We start from the raw sequence: 26,860 nt of genomic DNA, 5'->3' as shown, positions 1-26,860 counted from the left end.
TTTTTAGTCCTACATGCCAGACAGCATACTTGACAGCCAGTGTGTGGACAAGGGCTTCAAGCTGGCATGGCCTCATTTGTCGCTGCGTGGAAAAGCCTCACAGCCACTTGATATATTTTCACGGCAACAAAATGTAGTTTGGTTGAGGCATGCGCAAGATACTAGACAGAGTAAACTATTTTTTTTCCAGATTGTAGTGGAGGCAATTAATTGGCAGTTGCTGGTTGAGCGAGGCGTGGTTTCAGTGCATTCATTGGACTCACATGCCCACAATGTTTGATAGCGATGAGAAAGTCTTGATTTTTCATGGCTTTGACGGCTCATTTTTCACAGTTGACAGGGTTGTAAAGCTATATTGATAACTAATAAGTGTGTTCTGTTTTATTGACATCCCACAGTCATTTTGCTGCTTAAGGTATTGATGAATGTCTGACGTGCATCCTCAGATGAGTTCGGTCAAGCTCCTGCGGCCGCGGCTCAACGGTATCCTTTTCAAGCTGACGTTCGAGGAGCAGGTGAACAACATTCGGCCTGACATCATGAATGTGACCTTCGCCTGCGAGGAGGTGAAGAAGAGCGAAGGCTTCAGAAAGCTGCTGGAGTTGGTGCTGCTGGCCGGCAACTACATGAATGCCGGCTCCAGGAATGCCCAAACATTTGGTTTTAACGTCAACTTCCTCTGCAAGGTAAGATGATTACTGGGCACAGTTGTAACGAATGAGTCTATTTTGTGAAAATAAATAAATAAATAAACGCTCTGTGTTTCGAGGAACATGGAATGCAATTTATTGTAATTGTACCATATGTTGATTTGATCGGTTCAGGACTATTAGATTCAGACCAGTCGAAAACATCGGATAGCCTACGCGTCTCGCTTGCTTTTGTTCGCCATGAAATTACACAAAGTTTGCTTCAACCGGAGAGGTGTGCCTCCGACAGCCGGAAAAAAAAACTAAACATAACAATGCAAGTCATCCTGGTTACTGGTGGTTCTGTTATTATTGTGGCTAATGCTAATTGCTAATGCTATGTTGGTTGACAGTTTAACAGCTGTTAACAATTAAATGCACTCACCATTATCCAATAATTTTTGCCCGGGCCCGGCAGCTAGTTCATTATAAGATTGGGAAATGCTACCCGAAAGGTTCAGCTTGCCTTGGATCTAACCAGCGATTGGCGACTGCAGCATTAAGCTAGCAGGACTACATTTTTCAAGATTCTTAGATACGGAAGCAAGAAGTCATCATTGTGCCGGTATTAAGCCTGCTAGAAATTCGATATTTTAGTGATTTTTGTTTTCTGTTTTGTTTTAATTTTTCTTTAGTTTTGGTTTGTACTCTGACAGCATCAAGCAACTTTGTAAAAGCATTTTTATCCAACGTTTTTGTTTTATATTGTGCAAGTGTTCTTTGAGTCGTCGCCTGGTGGGTGTCACATTGCAGAATTGGAGTCAAGGTTGTCCTCTTGTGCTTGAGTGTGTGCTGTACTTTCAGAGTTGTATAATTAAAAGTGAGCAAAGGGGGACTTTCCCGCTGCGGACCGAGGCAGGGAAAGTCACGGCGCAGTGAAACTCATCCTTAGAGTGACACTGCAAGCTTACCAAATCCCATTTTTATGCCCTCATTTCATCTGAACTAAATGTACTTACAAGGGAGCACTGTCATTTAAAACTCCCCAACAATCCCCCCAAAAAGAGGCCTGGTCAAATTAGCCCGTGGTTGCCCTGTGCAAGCATGGCTAATTTGGGGGTGAGCATTTCAGGATGGAGTTTTGGGGTCTTCTGAGGTCTCAGGTAAAATGTCTCTAGATTAGATACTGCGTCAGAAAAATTAGTAAATCGATGAAATTGACTTAATGTAACTAAAAATGCCACACTACTGTTAAAATTGGCATTTTACAAAAAAAAATAACAGGATTTATAATAGTTTACCAAATAAAATGACTGCTTGTCATTGTTTTCAAAGTACCTTGAAAAACCTACCAAGGTGGCAAAAAGGTGAATTTCCACATTGAGTAGGCAGCGTAGGCGTCCCGTGAATCAGTGTCGAGGATGGTAAAAGCCTCAGGGGGCTGATTGGCCAATTATTGATGAACAAGCGAAGAAAAAAAAAGTCTTCTTTCTCACTTGAGTCAATCAGATGAATTGACCCCTGGGCGGCAGTTCTGGGGTACCTAATGGGCTCATCAGGGAGGAGGAGGTTGATGATGGGAATGAGTTGCGCGCACACAAACACACACACACACACACACTTAACACAGGCCTCTCCCAAGGACACACAAATCTCTCATGAGCGAACCTGATCACATAGAACATTTTAAAACGCCCACTCGTGCCTCACCACAGGTGGCAGTGTAGGTTTAATATTACTACTTTACAGTGTTTAAAAGAGTGAGTGAATTAATTTTATTATTATTATTATCGTTATAACATTGTTATAACATTATTAAACAATGTTATAAGTTGTTAAAAATTTCCATGGTTAAAAAAGACATCTATTAACCATCTAAATAAGCATGATAGTAATCAACGGAACTGGGGTTGCGTGCAGCACTAATGCAGCATATTGGCTGAATGGATGAAAACATCTGCTCGATTACTCAAAAACATCCCTGGCGTACTGAGGGAATAACAAGCAACATTAAATAACAATTTGCCAGCGCTGCTTGATAATTAAAGACGTGGAACAGATTTGTGTTCAGTTCGAGTTGAAGTAGAACGGACTTTAAGCTCACCCTCAGTTATCTGTCCTGTTATATATAAAATGGTGTTTTGTTCGCGATGCAGCACTGTTGAGGCCATGCTGAAAAGTTAAAGGGAAAAAATTACGTGCGGTACACAAACTAAACTAAATTAGGCATGTAAAAATAAAGACCGCTAAAACAATAAATTGATAACGTAAAAACACAAAATACAATAAAACACTCAAAAGCAAGTCTCATGCTGAGTTGAAAGCCAAAGAATAAAAGTGTGTTTTCAAATTAATTTTAAGGACACTAAATTGAATTAAGTTTATAATTAAATTATATAATCTATGATAATTACATTTACAAAATGATATTAGTTAAAAATGTCATTTTACATGAATGATGAAAAATCAAACATTTTGCAATAATGATCACAATGAATAAATATTTTTGAAACAATAAGTCTTGATTTTACGAGAATGTAATATGTGATAATAAAGTTAAAGGCATTGTTGGTGGATAAAAATCATCCTAATTTTCAGATGTGCTTGATATTGTAAATTTAAAGTAATGCAGATCCATTTTGATTGTGATTTACGTGGATACATTTCTACATTTACTATAAGAAGTTGAAATGTACGGGCATAATGTTGCTCCACCCCAAAAAACCCCAAAACATTTAGAGTGTAACTTCACCATCTTATTTTTTTCCCCCTCGATTATACACAAAGTAGATGCATACCCGGACATGCAATATTGTGGAGTGATTACATGCCAGCGTCTACTTGAGCTCTAATTACCACTGACTAACCCAAATTGGCGCAATATCAAATATGATAAATTGGTGCTGCTTTTTCGGCTAGCAACTGCATTCAAAAAGGCTCTGCAGTTAAGTATTTAATGCAAAATAGGATCCATGAGCTGATTACACTTACTAGCCCCGTTTTCCTCGATTCAACGGAGGCATTTATTTGTTTTGCATTGACCACAAATAAAATACATCAGGATATAATCACTTAGTTTGACATTATCCTACTCATGTGACATTGCAGAAATACACAATGACATACATAAATATGAGTTTACCATCCTAATTAATGTAGTTTCATGTGATAATGGAAACTTGGAGAATGACAATAAACACATTAAATGTGAAATGAGCAACTGATTTATGATGAACATTCCATGTTTGTGTGTGAGGGTGTTTTGCTGATAACACGGAATTGGCTCCATTTTGTGCGAGTGTGGGTTGTCGTTACTCTTGCTGTTGTTCTGCGTGTTGCGCACATGGCCAGGTGCACATGTGTGGGCAAACCCAACTCTGGCTGTCTGCAGCATGGATACTTTCAGGACGAGTACAAAGTGCTGTGTGGCACTAATTAGCTTCCCCCAGCATGCCATTGGAGCAGCTTGGCAATCACGGTGGGGGATGATTACGACATAACTTTTTTCTGTACACTGATGTAGTGTATCTGTTGTCTGCGTGTGAAGACCGAGCTTCCACTGGCACAATGGTGTGCTCACCAGGACGACTGCGAAATGGTGCAAAGCTTTTATATTTTCCCTGAATCTGCGGGTTTACTTCAGCTGATAGTGGCTGTCCACCGGTGAAAAGTGATCTGTGGTTGAGAAGCCGACCAGCGTGGTAATAGATATTTCATTTTAATCAGTACATTATTCAGTGGTAGGCCTGCCACAATATACTTTTTTTTTCCAGATGATAAACCACCCAGAAACTGTCATGTGTTGTCATGTGTTGTCCGCACCATTTTAATACTTAAAATAAACGGCACATGTCTCACTAGGAGGCCATGTGATTTCTCCCAGCCAATCAACAAATAAAGGTAACTTTTACGTTACGGTCAGCTTTACCAACGGTCTTACTTGGCCTACAGTATATATATATATATATATATATATATATATATATATATATATATATATATATATATATATATATAGATATATATTTATTTTATTTTTTTTTATATTTATCACTCAATCATTGCGGCTTCTGCTGGCCAATCACACACCCTTATGATAGACTACGGACTTCACATGACTGATCCCCGTTTGTTCACATGTTTTTGATTTGCTTATGTATATTTTATTTTTTTTTCCTTTACATTTGCATTAGTAATAGTAGTATTAGTTGCAAGTAGTGTCGGCAATTTATCAGGCAATATTGTGTCCAAGTACATTCACTTCTTACTTATTTGCTGAATGAGTGGACAAGTTGGAATATCACAGATCACTATCACGACGGCAGATGCAGCACTGGTGAGTCGTGCAAAGGCTCAGAAGGTTACAAAGTTTAGGCTATGGAACCGTGTGTGCTTAGAAGTGAATGCCTTCAATCTTTGAGACAAGCATGCTGGCGGGTTCAACCAGGTTGCCTCTGGGGTGGCAGCTGGTTGGAGAGCAGCGCGGCTGTAGCGGCTGGTGACCCAGCGACACGCCGGGAGCCCCCGCGCACACCCCCGCCCATAGAGGAGCGGCGCTCTGACTTATTTGGTTCTACTTTCGGTAGCCAAGCCCCTTCTTTTGCTCCTTGCCACCATTCGGCGCTCTATCATGTATTGTATGTTTTGATCATTTCTTACGGTACAATTAAAGAGGTGTTACACTGTTGCCATTCATCTATTTTGAAATGACATCAATTGTAACTATGCAGTTAACATAGACTACCATTGACGGCAAAAGACGTCAAATATCCTTTTTTTTTTTTTACTCGACTGGTAGTGAATGAGTTAAGGTCTCCATCCCATGCACCTCCCGAAGCTTCTGCTTCCACTGTGCCGCATCCGACCATCTTTTCAAAACAGAGTTTTGCAAGTCTAACTCTGCTTTTGATTCATCAAAGCATTCATTGAGTGCTTCGCCCTTCCAGAAAGTAAACTGCTTCAACCTCTGTGTGCACTTGTTACTTGAATGGATGTAAACATTGGTCGTGATATACTGTCCTTTTCTTTTCTCTTTTCTTTTGTAGCTACGAGATACCAAATCGATCGGTCAGAACACAACTCTGCTTCATTTTTTGGCTGAGAAATGTGACGAGGCGTACCCCGAGATTTTGAGGTTTCCAGATGAACTGGAGCATGTGGAGAGTGCCAGCAAAGGTACGTTGCAATTGTCTCTTATGGGGGGAGGCTTTTATTTTTACAAACGCATCATTGGAATTACAGTATATAAAGCAATATTACCATTATATCACAATTGTATCAAGTGAAAGTGATATAGTGTCTGTAACTAGAATTTGTATTAAATTTTGTGGCGTTCCTGTCAATCGGGTGCGCCCAATTTCTGGGAAAAGTATATGATCTGCATATGTCGAGCAATGCCTTTCATTGTCGATCACAAAAACCAGCCTGCAGCCAACAAGAAAGCAGCCTGTGTGCAATGTGGCGTAACCCCCCCCCCCCCTCACACACACACACACACGCACCTACGCACACATTTCCTGAACACAGCACGTTACACATCAAATCATTTGCTGAATCCTAATATGTATGTGGATTTTCTGAACTGTCAATTTGAAATAATATAATAAGGGCGATAAATAAGGATTGATTTTTTTTTAACCTGATTCATAAATTAACCCCAAAAAATGAATGACTGATTAATCAATTACTAAAATAGGTGAGCAGATCTAAAAAAGGAAAAAAACGTGAAAAAGTCGCAAAAAATCTGTGTGATCAGTATTAGAATCGATCGAGGCTGATCTCACTCGTGGATGTCTGCGTGTGTCTGTAAAGTGAGTTACTGCACTTTTTTTCTTTTAGTGATCATTTATTTACATTTTTTTTCCTTTTTAAGAACTACGAGATGTTTAGGTGTGATTTTAAGGAAGGCCGCTATTTAAGAAAATGCGGAATGACTTTATTTCTAGTTAATTCATTCTGGCTTGATCACAGCTATTATTCAAGGAATAGCGTTGAATGGAGTCGTTTGTGGTATAACAGTCAGTTCGGCTTTGGGCAAATATTTGCATTCTCATTAAATAATTCAAACATCATAATTACTCATTTCATCTTCTTCAACTGATTACATTATTGACTCATGCAGCCTGCTAGTGCGTTGGAGGGTTGAATAGTCCTCGTGTATTTATGTCAATGCAAAACTTTTTTTTTTTTTTTTTTGCTAATCAGCTTTGTAAAACATATTGAAGTGAATTAGTCAATTAGAAGACAGTTGAAATAAGTGTCTCGCGGCAAACCCATTTCTGAGCTATTCAAGGATGACAGATAAAACGGACTTGAGCAGCTCTGTACCATATTAATAACTAATGAATGTCATTCGTTTTAAACCAATTCAAATTACGACTTTTTTTTTAAATCTTTGGACAATATTTGGGCTCTCCAATCTTGCCTTACCGGAGAAAACAAGGTTCGCTTCGGCTTTGGATTTCTGCTCCTCTCCTCTTGTATCAATGCCATTTTTGGGAAGGGGTACTAAGTAAATGTGATGTGAAATTTTCACTTCAATCAACTTAATCAACGGGCTAACAATGCTCCCGAGCTTGACAAGTAATCCACCACCTTTCACTCATCAGAGGAAAAGTCATTATTTTCCATGTTTGATTGAGTATTTCAGTCTTTTTCTTAGTCCCACCTTTGCAAATAATCACATTAACATTTTTCCTATCCTTGGTTTCATGCGTGGATTTGTCTGTTAAAATGATTAACAGTATACAATATTTCCACAAATAGTGAGAGGGTGTGTATTTATTCAAGCAGCGGATGTCAGGGGGGGATTTCTTTTTTTAATGATATAGGGGAAAATGTACAGCATTTTTAAAACGTGGATTTTAAAACAAAATAAAAAGGACTATTCTGATGAAAAGAAGTTAAGTGATGAGAGCGTTTGATCATTTGATATTGGAAGATGGTTGTCTGTAAGCACTCGTGGTTGTAGACAGTTTCAGCTGAGGTGGTGTGGGCGGCAGTAGGTTCTGTGTTTGTGGGCGGAGGTTAGAAAAACACGTACACACTCTAGATTTTCTGTACGTCACATTAAAACATAGCTTAATGAGCACTAACCCAATCTGTGCAGGCTACACAACAATAATTCTCAACTGGGACTGCCACAAACGATTATTTTGCTCGTCAACAAACCACCGATCGTAGTTGCAATTAGTCGACTAATCAGATCATGTAAGTAGCATATCTACCAGCAAGTAGCTGGTCTTATATATCATCCTTATCTTACTGCCTGAATTCCTTTCAAATGAGATGATAGTATATTCAACTTTGGCTAAAGTTTGGTGCTTGTACCGGTATTCCTGGCATGGTGATTAGTGATGGTGCAACATCCATACAGTGTGTTTTTGGTGGGAAATAAATGTGCGCTACTGCCATAATGTTTCCCGTGAACCTTGGAAGACGGGGTTGGTCAAGTAAAAATGCACGTGATATTTTCCCTTAGGAAACATCCCTTTCTTCTTGGAAGGAGGAGGGGGTCAGAATAAGAGTAAATTATAAACACACTTTTTATTACACCATGGAGACGTGTTTAATATTTATTTGGAATTTTGTATTGTAGTAATAGCTTCACTGCCAACAGCCAAAAGTGGCAACTACTGTTTATATACCAAATGTTGCACAACTTTAATTAATTTGCGTCTGTTAATAAGCTTCAGTACCATTGTTTTGTTTAGCAACATAATTCATGAGATCGTTGAGAATGCACGTACTTGCCCAAATTGCGTTATAGCCCCTCAAAGTGAAATTTAACCTGGTTTCACGAATTATTGCATGCGTGAACGATTAACTTTTTATTTTGTGTTGTAAGAAATAGGAAGATTCTTTGATTGAGGCGCTTTTGTCTCATTACACCCAACAACTAATTCGAGGCCAACATCTTTTGGAGACAGGGACTTTATTTTTATTCATCAGGCAATTAGTGTTGTCATTTATTCATTGATTAATCATTGATGGGAAGGCGCATATTTCATTTTTACAGAAAATGTAGGTTTGTTTCTACCATCTCATATGATTCAATGTATAAATGGACTTTATCTTTTTGGAACGATATGGATAGGCGATGATGATGAAGAGATATTGTATCCCTACCATTTTATTGACTCTCTCTGTCCTCGTAGCCTGTTATTGAGACCATAATCCTGTGATGTTAACCATAGTCAATATTTTCATACCGTGACCCCGCCTTGATATCAGCGGGCCAATCTCGCAAAGTGTCATTGGCCAATTTGCCTCGTTAATGTCACTCCAGAGATGAATATGTGCAGCCCGACAATACAAATGCAAAGTCTGCGCGCTGAGTACCACGGTTACACTCTGTCTTGACAATGCGTGAAAAGAGAAAATATGACACAAATGTTCTCATAAATCTATTTAGTATAAGACATAGCCAAGGGCAAAGTACTTTGGTGCCTTGGAGAGAGAGAAAATGGAGAATATGAGGGGGATGAGGGTGGGGGGGGTTGGCTTTGAGGATATTAATACTGCTGTGAGTATATCTATTATCCACATTCATTTCAAAGCACTGCAGCATAATAAAGCAGCGCCCGTTTTCCATTTAAACTCATCGATGTACTTGGCGCTGTATTACTTAGACAAAATGCTTTTCTGGATGAGCAGGAAAGCAGAAGAGATCATTTGTCTTTCTGTTTCAATGGACTGGCGAGGGATCCTTGGGTTGAGACGATTTCCTCTTGTGCTGAAGCAGAAAGACTATCGAACAGAAGGCAGCTTGCAGATGGCTCAATTTGGGTTAAAATATTATTGCTTGGGAACCCGCAGTGTTCTTGAACTTTTTTGTTGAAAAAAAAAAATAATCATAATATATTGAAAGAAGCCTGAGATTAGCAAGCTAGGCGAATATTTTGTTTAATGGCTTCTCATTTAAAGTTGGTTGACTTTTGAGGACCTGGATACTTACTCAAGTATTGTTTAAGAACATATTTAATGACATAACTAAAATTGATTACGTGATTAAAATTCATCAATCAAAAGAAATGGCTTAAATTTGGTGAACATGAGATCAAACATTTTTCACTGGCTTCACATTTTGATGAATTAAAAGAATTATGCAAGCTCATCCATCCGTCATATTGCGAGGGAAATGTAGCTGCATAATGCATTTTTGTTTTTTTGAGAGCATTGTCACTTGTTTAGATCAATGTAGTTAAGGGTGCTAAGCACCTGTCCATGCGGAACACCACTTTTGAATGAACATATGAAAACAATATTTTATTATTAAATCAGTATTTCAATGTATACACCTTATTCTTGACCTAACATTCCTCATGTGACAAACTCACGGGTATGGCAATGGAAATGAAGTTTCTCTTCTCACATCTTCATATACTTCCCAGTAAGTCTGTCACTTGTGCTTCATGTCCACACAACCATTAGTCATCGTAACCTCACAGCCATGGCTGGAAATGGAAACAATTTCCTCACTGGCCATCGAAGGGATACTCATCCCGGGTCCCTGGAAGTAGTAATGGAGAAGGATCGGGGAGGTCAGCAGTGGAAAAGGACAGTCTGTCATGAGGAATATTAGGAAACCGACCTGTCTAGCTTCCACCAGCTCTGGATGAGTGATGACTTCCAGAATGTTCTTTTCTCCATTTTTTTTCTTCCTCTCTTCATGGTGGATCAGTCATAAATGGTGCGACCAAAAAACAATTACTTCTTTATTTCTTTTCTCCACAACCTCTCTGTACTTCATTTGTCCGTTACTATGAATTGAAACGTTGTAATAAGAATTGTTGTATTTTCAAAGCCATTTGCAGTTGATCTTTAACTGATCTTTTACCCTCCAATTAACCTGACCTGGATGAATGAGACTATCCTCAAGGATTCTCCCTCCCAAAAATCCAGATGAATTCACAACATGACCACCACTATTAAGAATCATTAGTACCTCATCAATGACTGGCATGCTGAGCATGCAGCTCCATTGTTGAGTCTTTACCATCGCCCCTTTGAGCCACGACCGGTACACCGCATTCCTACCTATTTAATCAAATCTGCTGCTGCCAACCGCTGTCAAACTCTGCCCTACATTGGGAACATGCTCACGGAAGATAAGTGGTGGCTCACTCGCCTCCCTCCTGGACATTTACAACACCTGCCTAGCCTGAAAAGCAACCTGCTGCAGAGTGATCCCCCTTCCCATTCCTCAAATAGCACCCTCGGTCCCCCGCCATATGGAAGGAGATAGCCGAATCTGATCAACTGTAGCAGGAGAGAGATTAATCAACCAGGCTGTTGGGAGACCCTCCTCCTTGAAACTCAGAAAAAGACTCTTCCACAGACTATTATTACCTTTATCTAGCAAACATTTTCCTCTAATATAACATAACATCAAACAGTTGATCCCACATTTGCTACTTTTTTCAACTATAGTCTGAATAATAAGTAACTTAGTCTCCCATCTATTTGGTGTGCATAGTATGTCAGTTTTTACACTTGAAACAATTACAGACGCTAAATTGTTGATTTCTGTGCCAATATGTGTATTTGGACTTTTGTTTCCTGTTCTGTCTTGTATTCTGGTGGATTATGTCACGTCTAGCGCGTTAGAGTTTAGTCTAGTGGTGCTAAATATCTGTCCCTGGGGGACGCCACTGCTGAGTGTCATTTTGAAGTATTCGCCTTTGATTATATGCATCAACTGTGACGTCCTTCACAGGATTGTTGATTTGTGGGAGAGGATAAGGTTAAAGGCCTTAGTATGGGAAGGAGCTCGTGATGATTGACCTACAGTTTAACGATGGCTTTGAGAATGTCACAAAAGGTTTACCATGATGTTCCCTTCCAGTACCGAAAGCGTATTTCTTTGTTTGTTGCTATTTTATTGAACTGCAACTGCAATTTTTAGTTTCTACCACACATTTATGATATTTAGGCAAAAGAGATAGCATATCAAATTAGATCTCCAATATGTAAACAAAGTACTCATTGGCATGACAGTTTGCCAGGTAGTATTAATAACTCCGTAGAGAAACGTGTTACAGCTTGTCTGTCAGGAGATTCCGATAAGAACACAGATAATTCTAAGGATTGTTGTACAAATGAGCAGGAAATTGAGTTTTCTCCGGGGAGATCCCTGCCTCCTCCAGATAAGACTCTGTTGAAACATTACAATGGCGCCGCAGATTTCGAATAGTGACTGACTCCTTCCTATTTTTGATTTGTTTGTTTTTATTTGTTGCTTGTGTGATGTCTCAGGTCGGATAGTGTATGAACAGGTTTTTGTTTATTGTAATTGTTAGCTACATGTTTTCTAATTAAACCAAGGTGATTTTGTAAAGGTCCCCTCAGTGGACCACTTCACATTTTCAAATCCACCACAAGTGGAACTGTCTTTTTTGTTTTTAATTTTTTTTTTTTTAATTTCATAATTCAAGGATGACTGCTGGCTTTGTCCGTGCTAATTGAAATTCACTGGAAGGACAGACTCTAAGGTATCAAGACAGAAATGCTTAAAAATATGTTGTCTGTTACGTTTCAGAGTTTAATATTGGGTTTGCAGTACTCCCATAAGTGAGAAGAGGGAAAGACTGAGACAGTGTCTACTTGTAATGAAAAAGCTGTTTTGCCATTGGCCCAGCAGTTATATGGGGCTGGATGAGAATAGACCACCTGCTTTAAACAAGACAAAAAAAACAGTGAGGAAACTGGTATAATTATTGATCGTCATGTTGTTTGATCAACTCATATCACACGTATTTAACCTAACAGTTTTAAATTGTGAGAAAAATGCAAGTATCTTGCAAATCAAAAATAATGGTAAAATATACGATCTCTTGTCATGCAATCTCATTGTAAAAAAAAAAAAAAAAAAAAAAAGTCACTTGTAGTTTTCTGAAGCTCTCGGCACACACAATATGCCGCAAGCGTCTTGGCATACATGTTACTTACCCACACAGGCATCAGATCATTGGCTGTAAAGTGCCTCTGTTCATAACTCCATTCCTCCGCTCGCTCATTGCTTGTATTGACCACACTTTGAGGGAAAACGTGTCCGTGGCTTAAATGCTGTCATAAACCGTGCAGCTTTCGCCGACCCCCGCGTATCAATGCAGGTGGGAATTGATTTTGGATACTAAATTGGGTCATTTTTTTATCACGGGCTGTCATCAATATATAATTTAAAGTCATGGCCTGGAGCTAGTGCCTCATCTGGCTTTTTACCACCCCCTTGGGAGTTGGCTGCTGGTTTTCTTTGGAGGCAATGCTTGCCACTACGCCAGACGTTTCTGATGATTTATAGGCATTCACCTGCTGCATTGCAACATTTACCACAATTAGTTTTTAGGGTCTGCTTAAGACCACACTCATCTGTGAGCCTGAAGAAGAACATAGTTCAAAATGCCGTGCATTGTTGCAAGTAAATTCCTATTTTTTTTAAATGCAGCTTGGGTGATCATTTTATTCATTTCCTAGGACTCACTTATTTTGACATCACCTATAGGCTCTTTTGCATACTCAATATTCTTCTGATTTTTCCAAGACAAAAAAAGAAAAAAATAACAAATGAGTAGTGCACATATTGGAACCGTTTTCATATTGTTGATGAATTTGAATTGTCATATTTTCATCATATTTCCTTTTTTCTTCACAAATAGTGTATGTGAAAATGATTGTTTTTGGGATGTGGGAGGAAACCGGAGTACTTGAAGAAAACCCACGCAGGCACGGGGAGAACATGTAAACTTGACACCCTCTGAGGCCATCGTGCTAACCAGTTGGCCACCTAACAACCATATATTAAAAACATCTTACTATCCAACAGGTTCGTAAAGTGCCATGAGTCCTATGATCTGAGCGCAAGAAAAAAATATTTGAAGTAAAAACCGTCCACCATAAGCTCGCATTCTTTTACAGTTAATTGCAACACTGTGGTGTCTTGGCAAAGCTGTTTTTTTTTTCTCTGTTTTGCCTCGGCATCGCATAGCAGCTGAGACCGTCTCCTTCACAGAAAGGTCTGTTTTTATCCCAGCCACTGAAGCAAAGGTAAGGAGGGATAGAATTGATTGTTGCAGGCATCCATGAGATAAAGCCCCTGACGCTGTCTGCTGTGTTCATCATCAGGTGGCCTTTTCTGTGTGTGCAATTCTGCGACGTTGATGTGTTAAGTCATAATAGTACGAGCAACCATTCTCAGGCGGAGCTGCCAATACAATTGCAGGCAGTGGGTATTATGTTTCATGTCAAGCCCATTATTGCTTGCAACCTTTGCTGTACACTTGCAAAGCCTTCATCCTTCACTTTTAATGAGGTCTGTTCAATGCTTTGAGCTTATTTGTTACACATAACCTTTCACGGCGTAATTAGCAGAGTTGGGGGACTCGAGTCATATGACTTGACTCGAGTTGCCAGTCTGAGGACTTGCGACTTACTGACCAAAAGCTCGGGAAGGACTTGACTTCAACTTGGTATCTTTGAGACTCGACTTGACAGACTTCTTGTTTATAATATAGTTTATTATAGTTGTTTATAGTATGTAAAATCTAAATTTTAACACAATTTGCATTGAATTATTTAATTTTCGGAAATGTCGCAACCCTGTCAGCATAGAGATCGAACCCAGTTACCCACCCACTACTTGTTTCTTTGATATTATTCCACTTTATCTTTTGATTAACATGTTCTCACTTGTAACCATTTGTTAGGTGAATCTAGAGTCCGTCCGAGATTTACTACCTGAAGTTGGAATTCCATCCCTGAGCAGCACTGTAGTCGGTAGAAATCCCCCTGCAGGAGAACTGTCTACACATCCACTTAAATCATTTCTGATAATAATTCCGCCTCAAGATATATTTTGCCAACGTATTGCTGGTACTTCGAAGGTGCAGATTTTTTTTCTTTTTTGGGTGACCTACATTAGGAGAATAATACAATGCAGTGATGTTGGAGACAGCCAAGCCTGGAGCTGTTGAATCTTACAATAGGCTATTTGGCTGCGAGCTAAAAGCCCCCCTTCTAAATGGTGCCTAAATGGAAGTCGAGGATAAGGCTCCTTTGGGCTACATGATTACTGTACACACAACCCCAGTGTTGTTTGTCTTTTGCTGCTCTCTTTCTCAAATGTTCTGGCCCGTAGAACCTGAAGAAATGGACTAATTGTTACAATTGTCTTCTTTGTGTCCGTACTCTTTATGAGCCTCCATTTGTAAAGGCATGTATGAATACAGATTTAGCTACAGAAGCAAAATATTACTGCGTGGTGTCTACTACTCAATGTTAAAGTGCGGGACATTGTTAAAATGTTGTCTCACCGCTTACAAATGAAGTATTTTGGTGAAGTTCTCTGAATGAATGTAAGGTTCAAAATAAATGAAACCCACACTAGCTTTGACATGCAAACGTTAAATATGTAGCATATCAGAAAAGAAAATGAGGGGAAAAATGGTGGTGGGACATTATGTTCAGTTTTAATATTAATTTTCATGATTTATAGCATTTTGATCGAATACAAATATGTGGCACGTTTTATGATGATCTGTCTAAAAACATAGCAAGAACAATGAGAAGCAGATATTTTCCCCATGGTGAGGAATGCTAAATTGAAAAGGGGAAAAAAATGCTAACTTTGGGAGCCTGAGCCCAAAACTCAAAGAAAGAGAGCCACACAACATGACTCACAACTTCATTCATAATAGTATATATTTTTTTTATTTTCATATTTAAAATAACGCACAAACTCACACGATCGCCATATCCGTGGAAGTCCCACAAAAAGAAGATGAAGAAAAAGACGCAGATGATGGCGATGACGAATACGATGCTTGCACATGCTCTGTAACATAGCGTGAAATCTTTGGAAACAACAGCGATTATACACAAAATGGATGTTAATATTAGCAAGTGTCAATCAATTTCTGATCCACAAAATGTTTTTATTTTTTTTTTTTTATTATTATTATTGTTTTTTTTTTTTACTGTTTCGTAAAACACTGTCCTAAAATGACTCACAAGGGAAAAAAATGTTTGAATTGAAAAAGTCATATTGATAGTGTTCTTAACACGACACTTGCTTTGTCTCATCACTGCTTGATTGGGCTCTTATTAAGACCTACACTATGTTATAATTCTTATTATATGTCTCTGGACCGGTTTGGTGTCCACTGAAGTCTGCTTGCTAAATGAAGACAAATATGCTCGCTGTAAGAATTGATCTGACCTTTTATCGCTGTGAAGGGATATGAATCTCTCCACATCTGTTATTAATTTTATCTTAGAGGTGGTGACATGAGGGGAGTGGGGTGCAATAAGTCCACATTTAGGCACTTACATGTAGGTCGAGGCATAACATCAAGCACAAGTAGAACAGGTACTGACTCCCAGCTCAACAAATGTGTGACTTATTTTTAGAACCAGACGTTTAGTCCGACTCTAAAGTGTCAGGACTACATAAAATGTTGTAGTGCCGTTTGTCTCATTGACATCAAAAAACAATTCAATGTCACACACTCACACAGTTGAATCAATTATGATGGCTGTCCCCAATATTCAAATGTAATGGTGTAGAACACTATATTTTAATGCTTTTTCTTGGCCAGGGGGTGCCCACCTTTTTTCAGCATTTGAATTCCTTATAAAATGACCAAATCCAAATGAATGAACCCTTGCTGCTGATTGTCAAGTCCAAGACACCCTGCCACGGAGCCTACCGCAAAACAAAAATCATCCTTTTGCTCTGTGAGGAAATACTTTGCATTCTTGTTCCCTTAATACTTGTTATACTTTATTTTTAAGTTTAGAGTAGATAAAACAAAAAGGAGACTGACAGTTTTGCCAGTTTGCCCCCTTGTATGCGCATGCATGGTGAGGCTTCTAACAGGTGTATGACTGGCTGCAATCAATCAAATGACAAATTTCATAAAAGATTAAATGGATAGATGGATGATAAGTGATAAGCCTACTATTTGTTTTTTTAAACTTATTCACTGCCATTGACAGGCATCGAAATCGAGAAAGTAAAACTTGGAGGGCTGCCAGTGATTGGCTTAATGCCATGCCATCGACCGATTCCTCTCAATCTCCAGTCATCTCTTGAACGACGCAATGGGCACCCATCTTCTTGGATATGGTAGTGGCAACTTAGGGTCTTTTTTGTTGACCACAAATAATTAAATATATAATTAACCAAAAATCTACTTATGGCACTAGCAGATATTTCTGCAATTGTCGAAGCAGATGAGATTCAGCGTTCTGAGGAAAAAGAAAATGTGCATAATTTAATTAATTCCATCAGCAATAAATCAAATCTGGAACCACACTCACAATCAGAGCATGTTTGCAGGTGTAACAATGAACATGTGAGTGGCAGTTACACTGTCAACCTCCTAGGCAACAAAACTAAACACAACGCTAGCATAGATTGCTGGTATTTGAAGGTTAATGCAATACAGTATATTTACACTCACTGTTGTGGGGGCGCGTTGGCTGTAAGTCATCTGTCAGCTGTGACACTGATAGCCCGTCACTTTGCTACACTGAACGCACCACGGGATAGATGATGGCGTGGCATACCTTTGCAACATTTAGATTGAAGACTTGCCTTCGACTAAATAATTAATAATGCATTGCCGCTGCCGCTGCCAAATGCCTTGTATTCCGTTTTGCCTCTTCCAGTCAGTGAGCCCCTTCAATGTCTTCCTGTCCCCACCCTCCACCACTTCTGGGGCAATGTATTTCATTACATCTGCTCACGACGATGGAACCGGTGAGACCGAACAACTGAAAGAAGTCTCTTCATCAGTTCCGCTGCTGTACTCAAAGCTAATCAAAGCGCAATGGGCTGTTTGTCATTTCCATCTAAGGCCATGACAATAATCAGAGATGGCAATCAGAGGAATGGGCAGGATTTGCCGAGTTCACTGAGATTTATTTGGAAAATGCAGAGGAGATTTGATGGACGGTGAAAATCAAATAGAGACTGATGGAGGCATGACATTTCTCATTGTTGGACTATTGGAGTGCAGTGCAACAGGTCACATGGTGGGTGCGTGTGGCGTGAGATGCTCTCTCAGCACAAGACCGTTGACTTGAGTTTTAGCGTTGGCTTAGTTGTGTGTAACAAAGAAAATCAATATACGGTTGGAAATTGTGGCAGTGGTGTACTGAAGATAATGAAAGGAAAAATATTCATTTTTAATCAATAATATTAACGATGCATTGCAGAAGACTTGGGAATTGGGAATGTGTAACTTCCGACTAGAGCCGGGTTTCTTCATTCACCCGAACTTGTGTATCATATCAAATAGCAATTTTGGTTCTTATTGAAAATGTAAAAATCAATTAAATTAAAAAAATCACATCATCAACACTGAAATAAGCTTCTTTTGTCACTTCATTTTTTCACGAGCTTGAGCTTCATGCACATATTGCTGCTCCAGTATGCCTTGCTAAACTCAAAAAGTGGAAAACTGAACATGGCCTTGTATGAATAGCCCATCAATTAAAATGTCGTTATCAAACTTATTTTATTAAACAAAAACTAATGACATAACTCCAAAAACTAAAATTGATTAAACATTTACTTTAATGACATAAAATAAAGAAGAAAATGCTTTTAAAAAATATGAAAACTAACTGAAATGACATGTTATGTTTATCAAACTAAGACTAAAATGTATTTCGTTTGAAGAAGAGTAGGTCGCACAATTGTCTGGCAGTTGTAGTCCTCGTATAATGTGTCGCAGAGACGCAATCCAGCAGATGACAAGTTTTTGTGTGTAGTTTTGTCTGGAATGGCTCCCCTGCTTTTGTTAACTCAGCCTGAAATGTAACGCTAGCTAGAAAAACATTCCTTTTTTATTTCATATATGAAAAAAATATATACAGTACACAAAAAAATAATGCACTGTAATTTAATATTTTGCAACAGGTATTCAACCCACAAATCCACTTTAGAAGTTGGCACTTAATTGGCAAACAAGACACCCAAGCCTTATTGTATTTATTGTGCATGCATGCACCTAACTTTAGAAGCCTTGTTATGCACTGTGCTTAAAACAAAGTCTGTGGATTGTTAAACTGTACCCTGTATTATGAAAACGTTTTCAAATATTTTTGTTGACGATTTACTGCCCAACACGTATCGTAGTGTTTTTCAAAAGTAAAACACCGTTTTAAAAAACAAAACAAAAACTAATCCTGAAAATAAGTGGTTTTGGAAAACTGAAACTAATAAAAAGCCACTTTGAAAATAATAAAAACTAAATTTAAGAAAAACAAAACTCAAAACAAAATAAAATCTGACTTTAATTAAAATTCCAAAACTGTAATAACCTTGGGTGTTATTCACAACTGTGCAAAATATGCTGTTTGGTTCTATGCCTCAAAAATAAAATAAAATAAAAAAACAGGAAAAACTAAGCATTTGACTCCATGGTAGCACATTTTTAAAGACAAATGTTGACACTGTGCTGGTGTGATTAAAGCAAGGACAAATTAGGCTGCCAGCCTTTACATTAGGTTGCAGGATGGGAGTGTGGATGGTGGTACTTTGGTTGCCACGGAAATAACTGTCCTAATTCCGCTTGCTGCTGTTCCCTGTTGATCTTAGTAAGTAGAAAAAGAAAACACTGTACTGGCAAACTGATGTCGCTGTCATGGAATCCAGAATCCAATGCATGAGATTTTATTTTATTTTTTTTAGGAGCTATCCCACGAAACAACCACAGGAGATTCCAAGACATAATAGTTTGCACATATTATTTTTGTATCTGTGGCTACGTCTACTCATAGTAATGGCAAGACATATCTTGCCAAACTTTGTTTATTTAGTGAGCTCAACCTCTGAGAGATGAACACAAATAAAAAGAGAAGTATGTGGCCAGGGAAAGTGTCCAAAAGTTGTGGTTCAAGTGCTCCTTCAGTCAGGCCGCAGCAGTTTCTCTCATAGAGGGAGCTGTTGAGCCGTGAATGCATCGCGATGAGGGACAACTGAAGAGGAAAGCAGACAAACAAGATAATAAACACTCACATATACAGTAGGAGACGCTGTGAATACTGAGCAACGTGTTGATTATCACTTTTTCAAATAAAGGTGACAATATTTTCGAATCAAGGCACCTATGGAATGCTTTAATTCATTTTTTTTTTTTTGCCAAATGTCCTTGACATTGTCTTTATGGAATACATTAGCGCTTTATCTCTGAGATGTATTTGATGTCAGTTTAAGGCAGGCCTGTATTTTAAAAACTGAAACACACTCGAAGAATTCCTAAGTGTCCAAGTCAAAACTAGCCTAATTTTAAAATTGCATATGCCAGACTTGCTTCATTTCAACTCATGCAAGTTAGAAACACACATGCACATTCTACTTACATTTTTGTACATCTGCAAGCTTGTGTTCATTTTGTGTCCTAGCTACGAGTCTGCTTCTCCTTTCTTGGCATCATATTTGCAATATCTGACTGTAATGTTTATTAAAATAACTGACATTTGATAGTTAGACACGACTGGAAGATAGCAAACATCTATCTAAGCAGCCCCCGTTGTCCTTACGCTTCTGCCTTAAATTGTTTTAGATGTGGATTCGACTTCTTACCATATAGATGGATTACTGCAAGTGCACTCTTCATCGAGAGACATAGTGGTTTTGAATTAACAACTTTTTTTTGTTTCTGCCTCGTCTTGCAAGGACATCTTGTGTCATGTTTTACACAATGTTTAGTAATGTAGAAAAAAAATGGCAAGAATCTGTTTTACTTCCTATCGCTAACAGAAATGTAATGTTTATACTCTTCTATAAAATACATGAATACCGCTTTTCTAGATTCTCACCATTTCCTTCCTTTTCTTGTACACCGCTCTACGAAAATGAAACATATCCCACCTCTACCCCCATTTACTGGTTTATAATGTCAAAATGAATGTTCCTAAAAAGATTCATTAAGAAATACAAAGCCACTGTTACCTCAAGGCTTTTGCACAGTAGCTCGTTTATGTTCTATTAATCAATGGGTGGATGTGGTGACTACCTTGAAGGTCCAAAAGCGCCTTCCTCCTGCTACAAGTTGACTGTTTTTACTACTTTTTTTTTTTTTTTTACCTATTCTTCTTCCACAACCTCTTTCGCCTTCCGCTCATTAACCTTGCCTCTTCCCCACTATCTTACTTTGCATAGTTGGCCACTGTGTTTTTCTTTTCTTTTATTTATCTGTGTCCGTTTTGCCTTTCATCGTGTCTTTGTCCAGTGTGTTGTCTTCACCAACATGTCGTCTTTCATCTTTTCGTTATTTGCTATATGCCCTTGCCCCCGACATTGTCATCTTTTTTTATACTTTTCTACAATGTCCTAATTTAGTTCATGATCTGCATCGTCATCACCCTGTGTTGCCTTTGTCCAACGGCGCCTCCTTCCGAGATATCTTAAGGCGCCACACTCAACAATGTTTCATTGAGCCACCTGAGCGGGAATCGGAGATGAGTGGGAGTCAGACAGTAGGAGAGCCGTGCAAAAAGACAAAAGGATAAACACAAGTCATTGTGCTCCCCTTTCAGTTGGAATCAAAGATGCTCCGTCTGCACGAGTAAAATTGATACTGTTGCGGTGACAAGGCAGCCGCATTGTTCCCTCTGATTACTTGGTATCATGTGACGTTCAAAACGGCAGACATGAAGGTGGCAAATGAGGTGTGCCAGCAAAAGGCAATTGAGGCAACCTCTGCATATTCTTAGCATTTAAAAAATCAATTTGGTTGTCGTCACAAAAAGCATGTTTTACAGTCTCATTGCAAATAATGAAATTTTAAATAATAGAAGTTGTCACACATGAATAGGGAAGAATACAATCCCACAATGGCTCACAGTGTTTGTTGTTTTTAACCTGGACGACATCCACACAATGTGGAAAATGATCGTAATTCCCCGTCATTTGTCACTTGTCACTGCGCTAATTGCATTGGCAATCCTTTTTACTTTTGCTCTAGTTCCTGTTTTAATGTGCATTTACCTTAATCCTTCATTTACAGAAATAAAAAACAACAACGTTAAAATAATGAGTTAACCCCTCCTCCCCAGACTGAAAACATAAGGCTCTAATGGCTGACGTTAAGCTGCATTCATGAAATAACAGCAGGATTTTAAATGCAGATGTAATTACTTAAAAAATAAACAAAAAACTACTGCATGGATGAAAATAAATAACTGAAAATAAATTACTGTCAACTATTATAAACTCTATAAATTATAATGTAGTGGATTTTACATTGATGCATCTTTGTAAAATAGCTACTTCAATTTTAGGAAAAAAAAAATTGAGTTATGCAATACGGATGTGACTACTGTCCGATGCAGGACATAGTAAGTCATTTTAAATTTGAATACAAATATATGAGCAAAAATATCACTACCACCCCCCAAAAAAAGTATTGCACCTCCGAGCTTTACAATAGAGGTCATGTCTGTGAGACATTATTGGTTTTGGCAGCCACCGAAGCTCCAAGCCAGCGCCAGATCTCTGGAGGAATTACAAATGGAGTCAATTACAATATATTTGGATGTATGGGAAAGTTTAGACATTGACCTGGGGGTGATGATGACTATTCCCTGGGAAGTCTTTGCCCTCTGCAGTGAAACACGCAAGAAACACGCAACTTTATCGGCCACTGCAATACTTTGTCACACACTTTCTCGAACATTCTACCTTGTAAGGACACATTTGTGGAGGCTGACAATGTTTTTGTACAAGTGTAAGTGGATTAGCGCAATAAACAACTGGTCGACAGCAGAGGAGAGACTATCCAAATTAGAAATATATTTAAGAAATAATAATCCATTGGATGATTATTAAACAACCTGAGCGTGCCACAGCTAACGAAAAGAAGTAGAAGTCACACAAAATGATCGTTTGAACATTTCCCTCATTTTGATTAGTAAATGTCCAACTGTCTGCTGTCTCTAAAAGTAGATCCTGAGTGATTTTCCCGTGGTGTGGGATGTGTTTTCTCCATGGAAAACATTTGGTCTGGCAATGGGAAATGCTAAACCCGTTCAACATTTGCATTTGCAACGCATGATGTGTGGTCAACACCGAGTTGAGCCGAGCCACCGACTGTCGAAAGGAGCGACTGGTTGTGTTGAGTGTTTGGAGAACACCCAAGTCATTGCCCACAATTGAATGAGAGAAAGAATAATTTGCAACTGCAATGCAATTAATTACCAGATAAGACTCACAATTGTAAATGTCTAGATAATTTGGATTTTGTCTGTTTTGAGTATGTGGTGTGACGCATTAGTCATCTCAAATACACAACACAGCTGAGAAGAACACATTTAGCTTTTTATTTCTTGTCATGTTTGATGGCTCATATTTAAAAAAAGAAATGGTTAAAATATATCCTTGAAAGTTTTATTTATTTTCCCACTGCATGTGACCGACACTGATGCTCACACTGCAACCTTTGTGGGAAATAGAGTTGACTCGTATGAAAGAGAATCAATGTAAAACTATTTGCGTGGATGAAATAAACTCTCAGTCTCTGACATCCATAAACAGCAATGTCAGCATAGCTTGAAGTCGAGCGGAGGCGGGTCATTGCTGCGCATTGAAATGTCTATGGCTATGAAGATGACCATATAACACGGGTTACGGGGGTTCAACTCTCATGTAAATAAACACACATGAACACTGTAGCGTTTAACTGGATAAACTCCTTTTTCCTGATGTGAAAAAAAAAACACAGTAGTGAACCGATAACTTAAAATAGAATGCAGCTTTTGTACGTTCGCTCATTGTGCCTCTTTCGAAACCTGAGGAGTTTCTCAGTAATGTTCTCTATGCGCTGGCAGATTTTGCTGACAGCAGTCGTTATAATAATGTTACACAACCCTGGAATTTCCCTCTGCCTGGAAAGACATAGTATACATGCTCATATTCCTCCTTGTTCTTCCTCTGATCCCCTTGAAGTGTGCATTCAGAAGATAACAGTATGGCCGTGTTTTGTCCCCTGAAACTAGCTGTGTTATTTCAGTGGTAATTTTACTAATGATATCCCAAAAGAATCTGGGCTACATTAAGCAAGACTAATTGGCAACAAAGGCTAAAAATCTAAATGTTCAGCACAGTATGTCACCCCCAAAAATGATCTGACCTTCAAAATATAGTTAAATGAAGAAAAACTGAATCTGTATGCGTTACCTGGGCCAAAAAATGTCTCTAGACTAGATTATGCACCTGACTCCTGCGAGCACCAACATGACATTGAGAGATGAAATTTGAGCTAGCAATTGTCCGGCTTTAGAGACACTATCAAAGCCTTAATCGGGGCAGAATGGTGCCGATGTGAAAGGGAGAAAGCCAAGAGAGTGGTGTGAATTTTCACACCTTACCACCTGTGTTGAAAGCAAAACTTGCACAGTTTTTTTTCCGGCATACCTCCTAGGATTTGTGCGGTATTAAAATTTTGACACCATTTTACCGTCTTCTCATTAGACCGAGATGTACTGTATTACATCATTGTTTGAAGACTTATTTTTTTCACTTGTTCCGACTACCGCTACACCGTCTGATCACGATTTTTGTTATGGTTTAAAAAAGTTTTAATGGGTTAAAAATTGAACGTTTGCCTAATAACACGCCACAGTCAAAAAAAAAATGAAACATACAATTTTTAAAAAATAATAAAAATAAAAATAGTAAAGAAAGTGAACTTTTATGATGTTTTATCTACAACATATATTCCCCAAAATTTGATACCAAGCTGCAAATTCATTTTTTTGAAAACGTACCAACGTCGGACACCATCAACCTTTTGTTTAAATGACTTACTTTTACCTCGAGGAGCCATCACCGTACCCAGCGGAGCGCCAGATCCAAGGGTGTTCTTTATCTTTTTTTTCTGAACCGCTTATCCTTTTAGACCAGTTGTAAATCCAGGCAGTGCTTATTTTGCTGTAACTCTCCTGCTAATGTTGTTTTGCCGTGGATCACCACAGGAAGGTTTTCTTGTCCTACCATGATTTGGCTCTTTTACTGTGATGTGTCGACTGCCGCGTTACGGTTCATCTCGCTTCCAAATGATCTGGCTCCCGATTCCAGCTGTGGGCGTGAGGTCAATGTCATTCCAGTGATTTTGTGTTTCCTATCTTCAGATTCGTCACAAGCTACATCGAAATTGTTCAACTGTAAAGGTTGTAAAACGCGAAAAAAATGAAGTAAGTAGTATAAATATTTATAGAGCGGTGTTTTCGGCAATATTATTGACGCGAAGGATTAAAGCAGCATATTTGGTGCAAACGCTCTTGCCACTACGCCATGAGCTGGCACACGTTACCTGGCGCAGAATTTGTACTCGTAGTTCTCGTGCATTTCACGGCAAAATGAGGCGGCGGGTTGTCAGTCACGGTAAAATATCCACTATTTTAAAGGCATCTGCTTGTCATCAGGCTGCTATTTAGCGCCAAGATAGCCGGAGTATTTTCGCCTCCTCTCCTTTGTTCTATTACTCAATATCTAGGCGCCAACAGTCGACTGCCTGAACTATACGCATTTTGCTTTCAGTTGTCAGCCCCAATAGGATGTCAGAATATCTTGCGCAGCTTGGCAACGTTCTGCACTGTTGGAGTTTGGGCTAATTACTGAAAAAAGATACCAAATTGTGGCAATTGCATTATTTGGGGGAACCAATGCTAGTCACTAGCCGTGCCACTGTCTATTTTTAGACACTTTGGGATAACGTACGGTCCAACCGTACTCCTGCAATCCAAAACATGTATGCTAACGGATCAAACACTCTAAATTGTCCATAGGTGTGATTGTGAGTTTGGGTTTTAAATTGTTTATATGTGCCGTGTGATTGACGTTGCATCTTCCCAAATTCAGCTGGGATCAGCTGCTGCTCACTTGCGACTCTAATGAGGACACGTGCTATCGAACACGGATAGACGAATATCGGATATATCCGGATATATTTCTGAGGGCTGGTGTGAAATCTGGGAGAGTTCACATTAGCAGTGCTTACAGAACATGTCAGGGTTTTTTTTTTTTTACCCCATGTGACAATCCAGTCCTGGACCTGCTGCCATTTCCATCAATATGTTTTATCACCCGTGATGTGGCCCAGTCTAGAGCCACATACAAGTTGGTCCGGTCCACATGTTTACAGGGTTTCTGTCCGCAAACAGGAATCAAAAAAGTTGCCCCCCCCATCTTCACTACAAAATGAATTTCCTCAGAGCCGCGGTAACAAAAGAGTCCAATCAACAACTAAAATCGCTGGTTAATGTCTGGGTCTTGTGGCCATTTTGCAAGAGCAGCAGCACCAATACAGCACTTTTGTCCTTGCATGTCGAGCGCCAAACATTCTATTTTAGAGTGTGAAAATTTGATTAGCTGAAAAAAAATTTCCTTGGCCTGCAAATTGTAATTTTTTTTCCCTTGATACTTTCGGCCCTTTCTTGCAGTTTTCTTTTCCAGTCGTGTTAACATAACGCCACGAACCAACAAGCTGGAGGCTTGTATACCCCATCTTGGTGGTGATAAGGTGAATTCCCAAGGGGGGGGTAATTGAAGTACAATGTCTGAAATGAGCAAAAATTCCTTAAAAAAAGAGCCACCTTTGAACCAAAGTGTCTGACGACATAAGTTCTTGATTGATTTCCTTGTATTCTGTCATGATAGGAGTACCAAGCAGATTTAGTGTCAGTCAAATGCACTGGAGGCGCACGCAATACATATCAAATCTACAGGTGAAAGGAAGCTAATAAATAGTTGGGCTAATAACAGGCTAATTGAATAGTGCTTCGTAGCCAGCTGAAAATCCTAAACCACATTACATTGTACATACACACTTTGATAGAGTTCCGACATTAGGTCTGTAAAATTCATGCATTATTGATTGAGAAATGAAAACAAAATCATATAACACCTGTAATAACACATGAATAAACAATCAAGTATACACAGTTGGTGATGAGAACACAACAACAGCAAAAGTACAGCATTATTCTGTTTTCCAGCAGCAAATATCAGCAGCACAATAAATACAACACCATTGTGCTACTCCCATGTCAATGTATGCTTGCAGCCTGCCGACCAGCTGCGGAGTCTAATAACACCAGTGACCTCAACCCTTTGCTTTATTGTATTGCCACAGCGCCACTAAACCCTTCACAGTGGAGCTGTTACCATGTCCGCGCGTGTGCCTGTGTGTTACGTGTATGTTCAAATGGCCGTCCTCTCAAGG

The 26,860-nt window shown here is 38.9% G+C and overlaps 1 protein-coding gene across 6 annotated transcripts in view; it reads left to right on the top strand.

Moving 5' to 3' along the window:
* The window catches only part of diaph2 (diaphanous-related formin 2), a 348,568-nt gene that overhangs the window by 211,733 nt on the left and 109,975 nt on the right, over positions 1-26,860 (top strand). For all 6 annotated transcript variants that reach the window (XM_088292735.1, XM_088292734.1, XM_088292736.1 and 3 more), the window contains 2 exons: positions 447-686; positions 5,675-5,804. In XM_088292735.1, coding sequence (XP_088148861.1) covers positions 447-686; positions 5,675-5,804 — 370 coding nt within the window. The remainder of the gene's footprint in view (positions 1-446; positions 687-5,674; positions 5,805-26,860) is intronic.

This window comes from Idiotropiscis lumnitzeri, chromosome 4 (genome assembly GCF_059441095.1).
Source record: "Idiotropiscis lumnitzeri isolate Australia: NSW breed Sydney's pygmy pipehorse chromosome 4, RoL_Ilum_1.0, whole genome shotgun sequence".
In the NCBI taxonomy this organism is placed as follows: Eukaryota; Metazoa; Chordata; class Actinopteri; order Syngnathiformes; family Syngnathidae; genus Idiotropiscis; species Idiotropiscis lumnitzeri.
The sequence above is the reverse complement of the archived record's forward strand: the minus strand, read 5'-3'. Positions and strand labels throughout refer to the sequence as shown.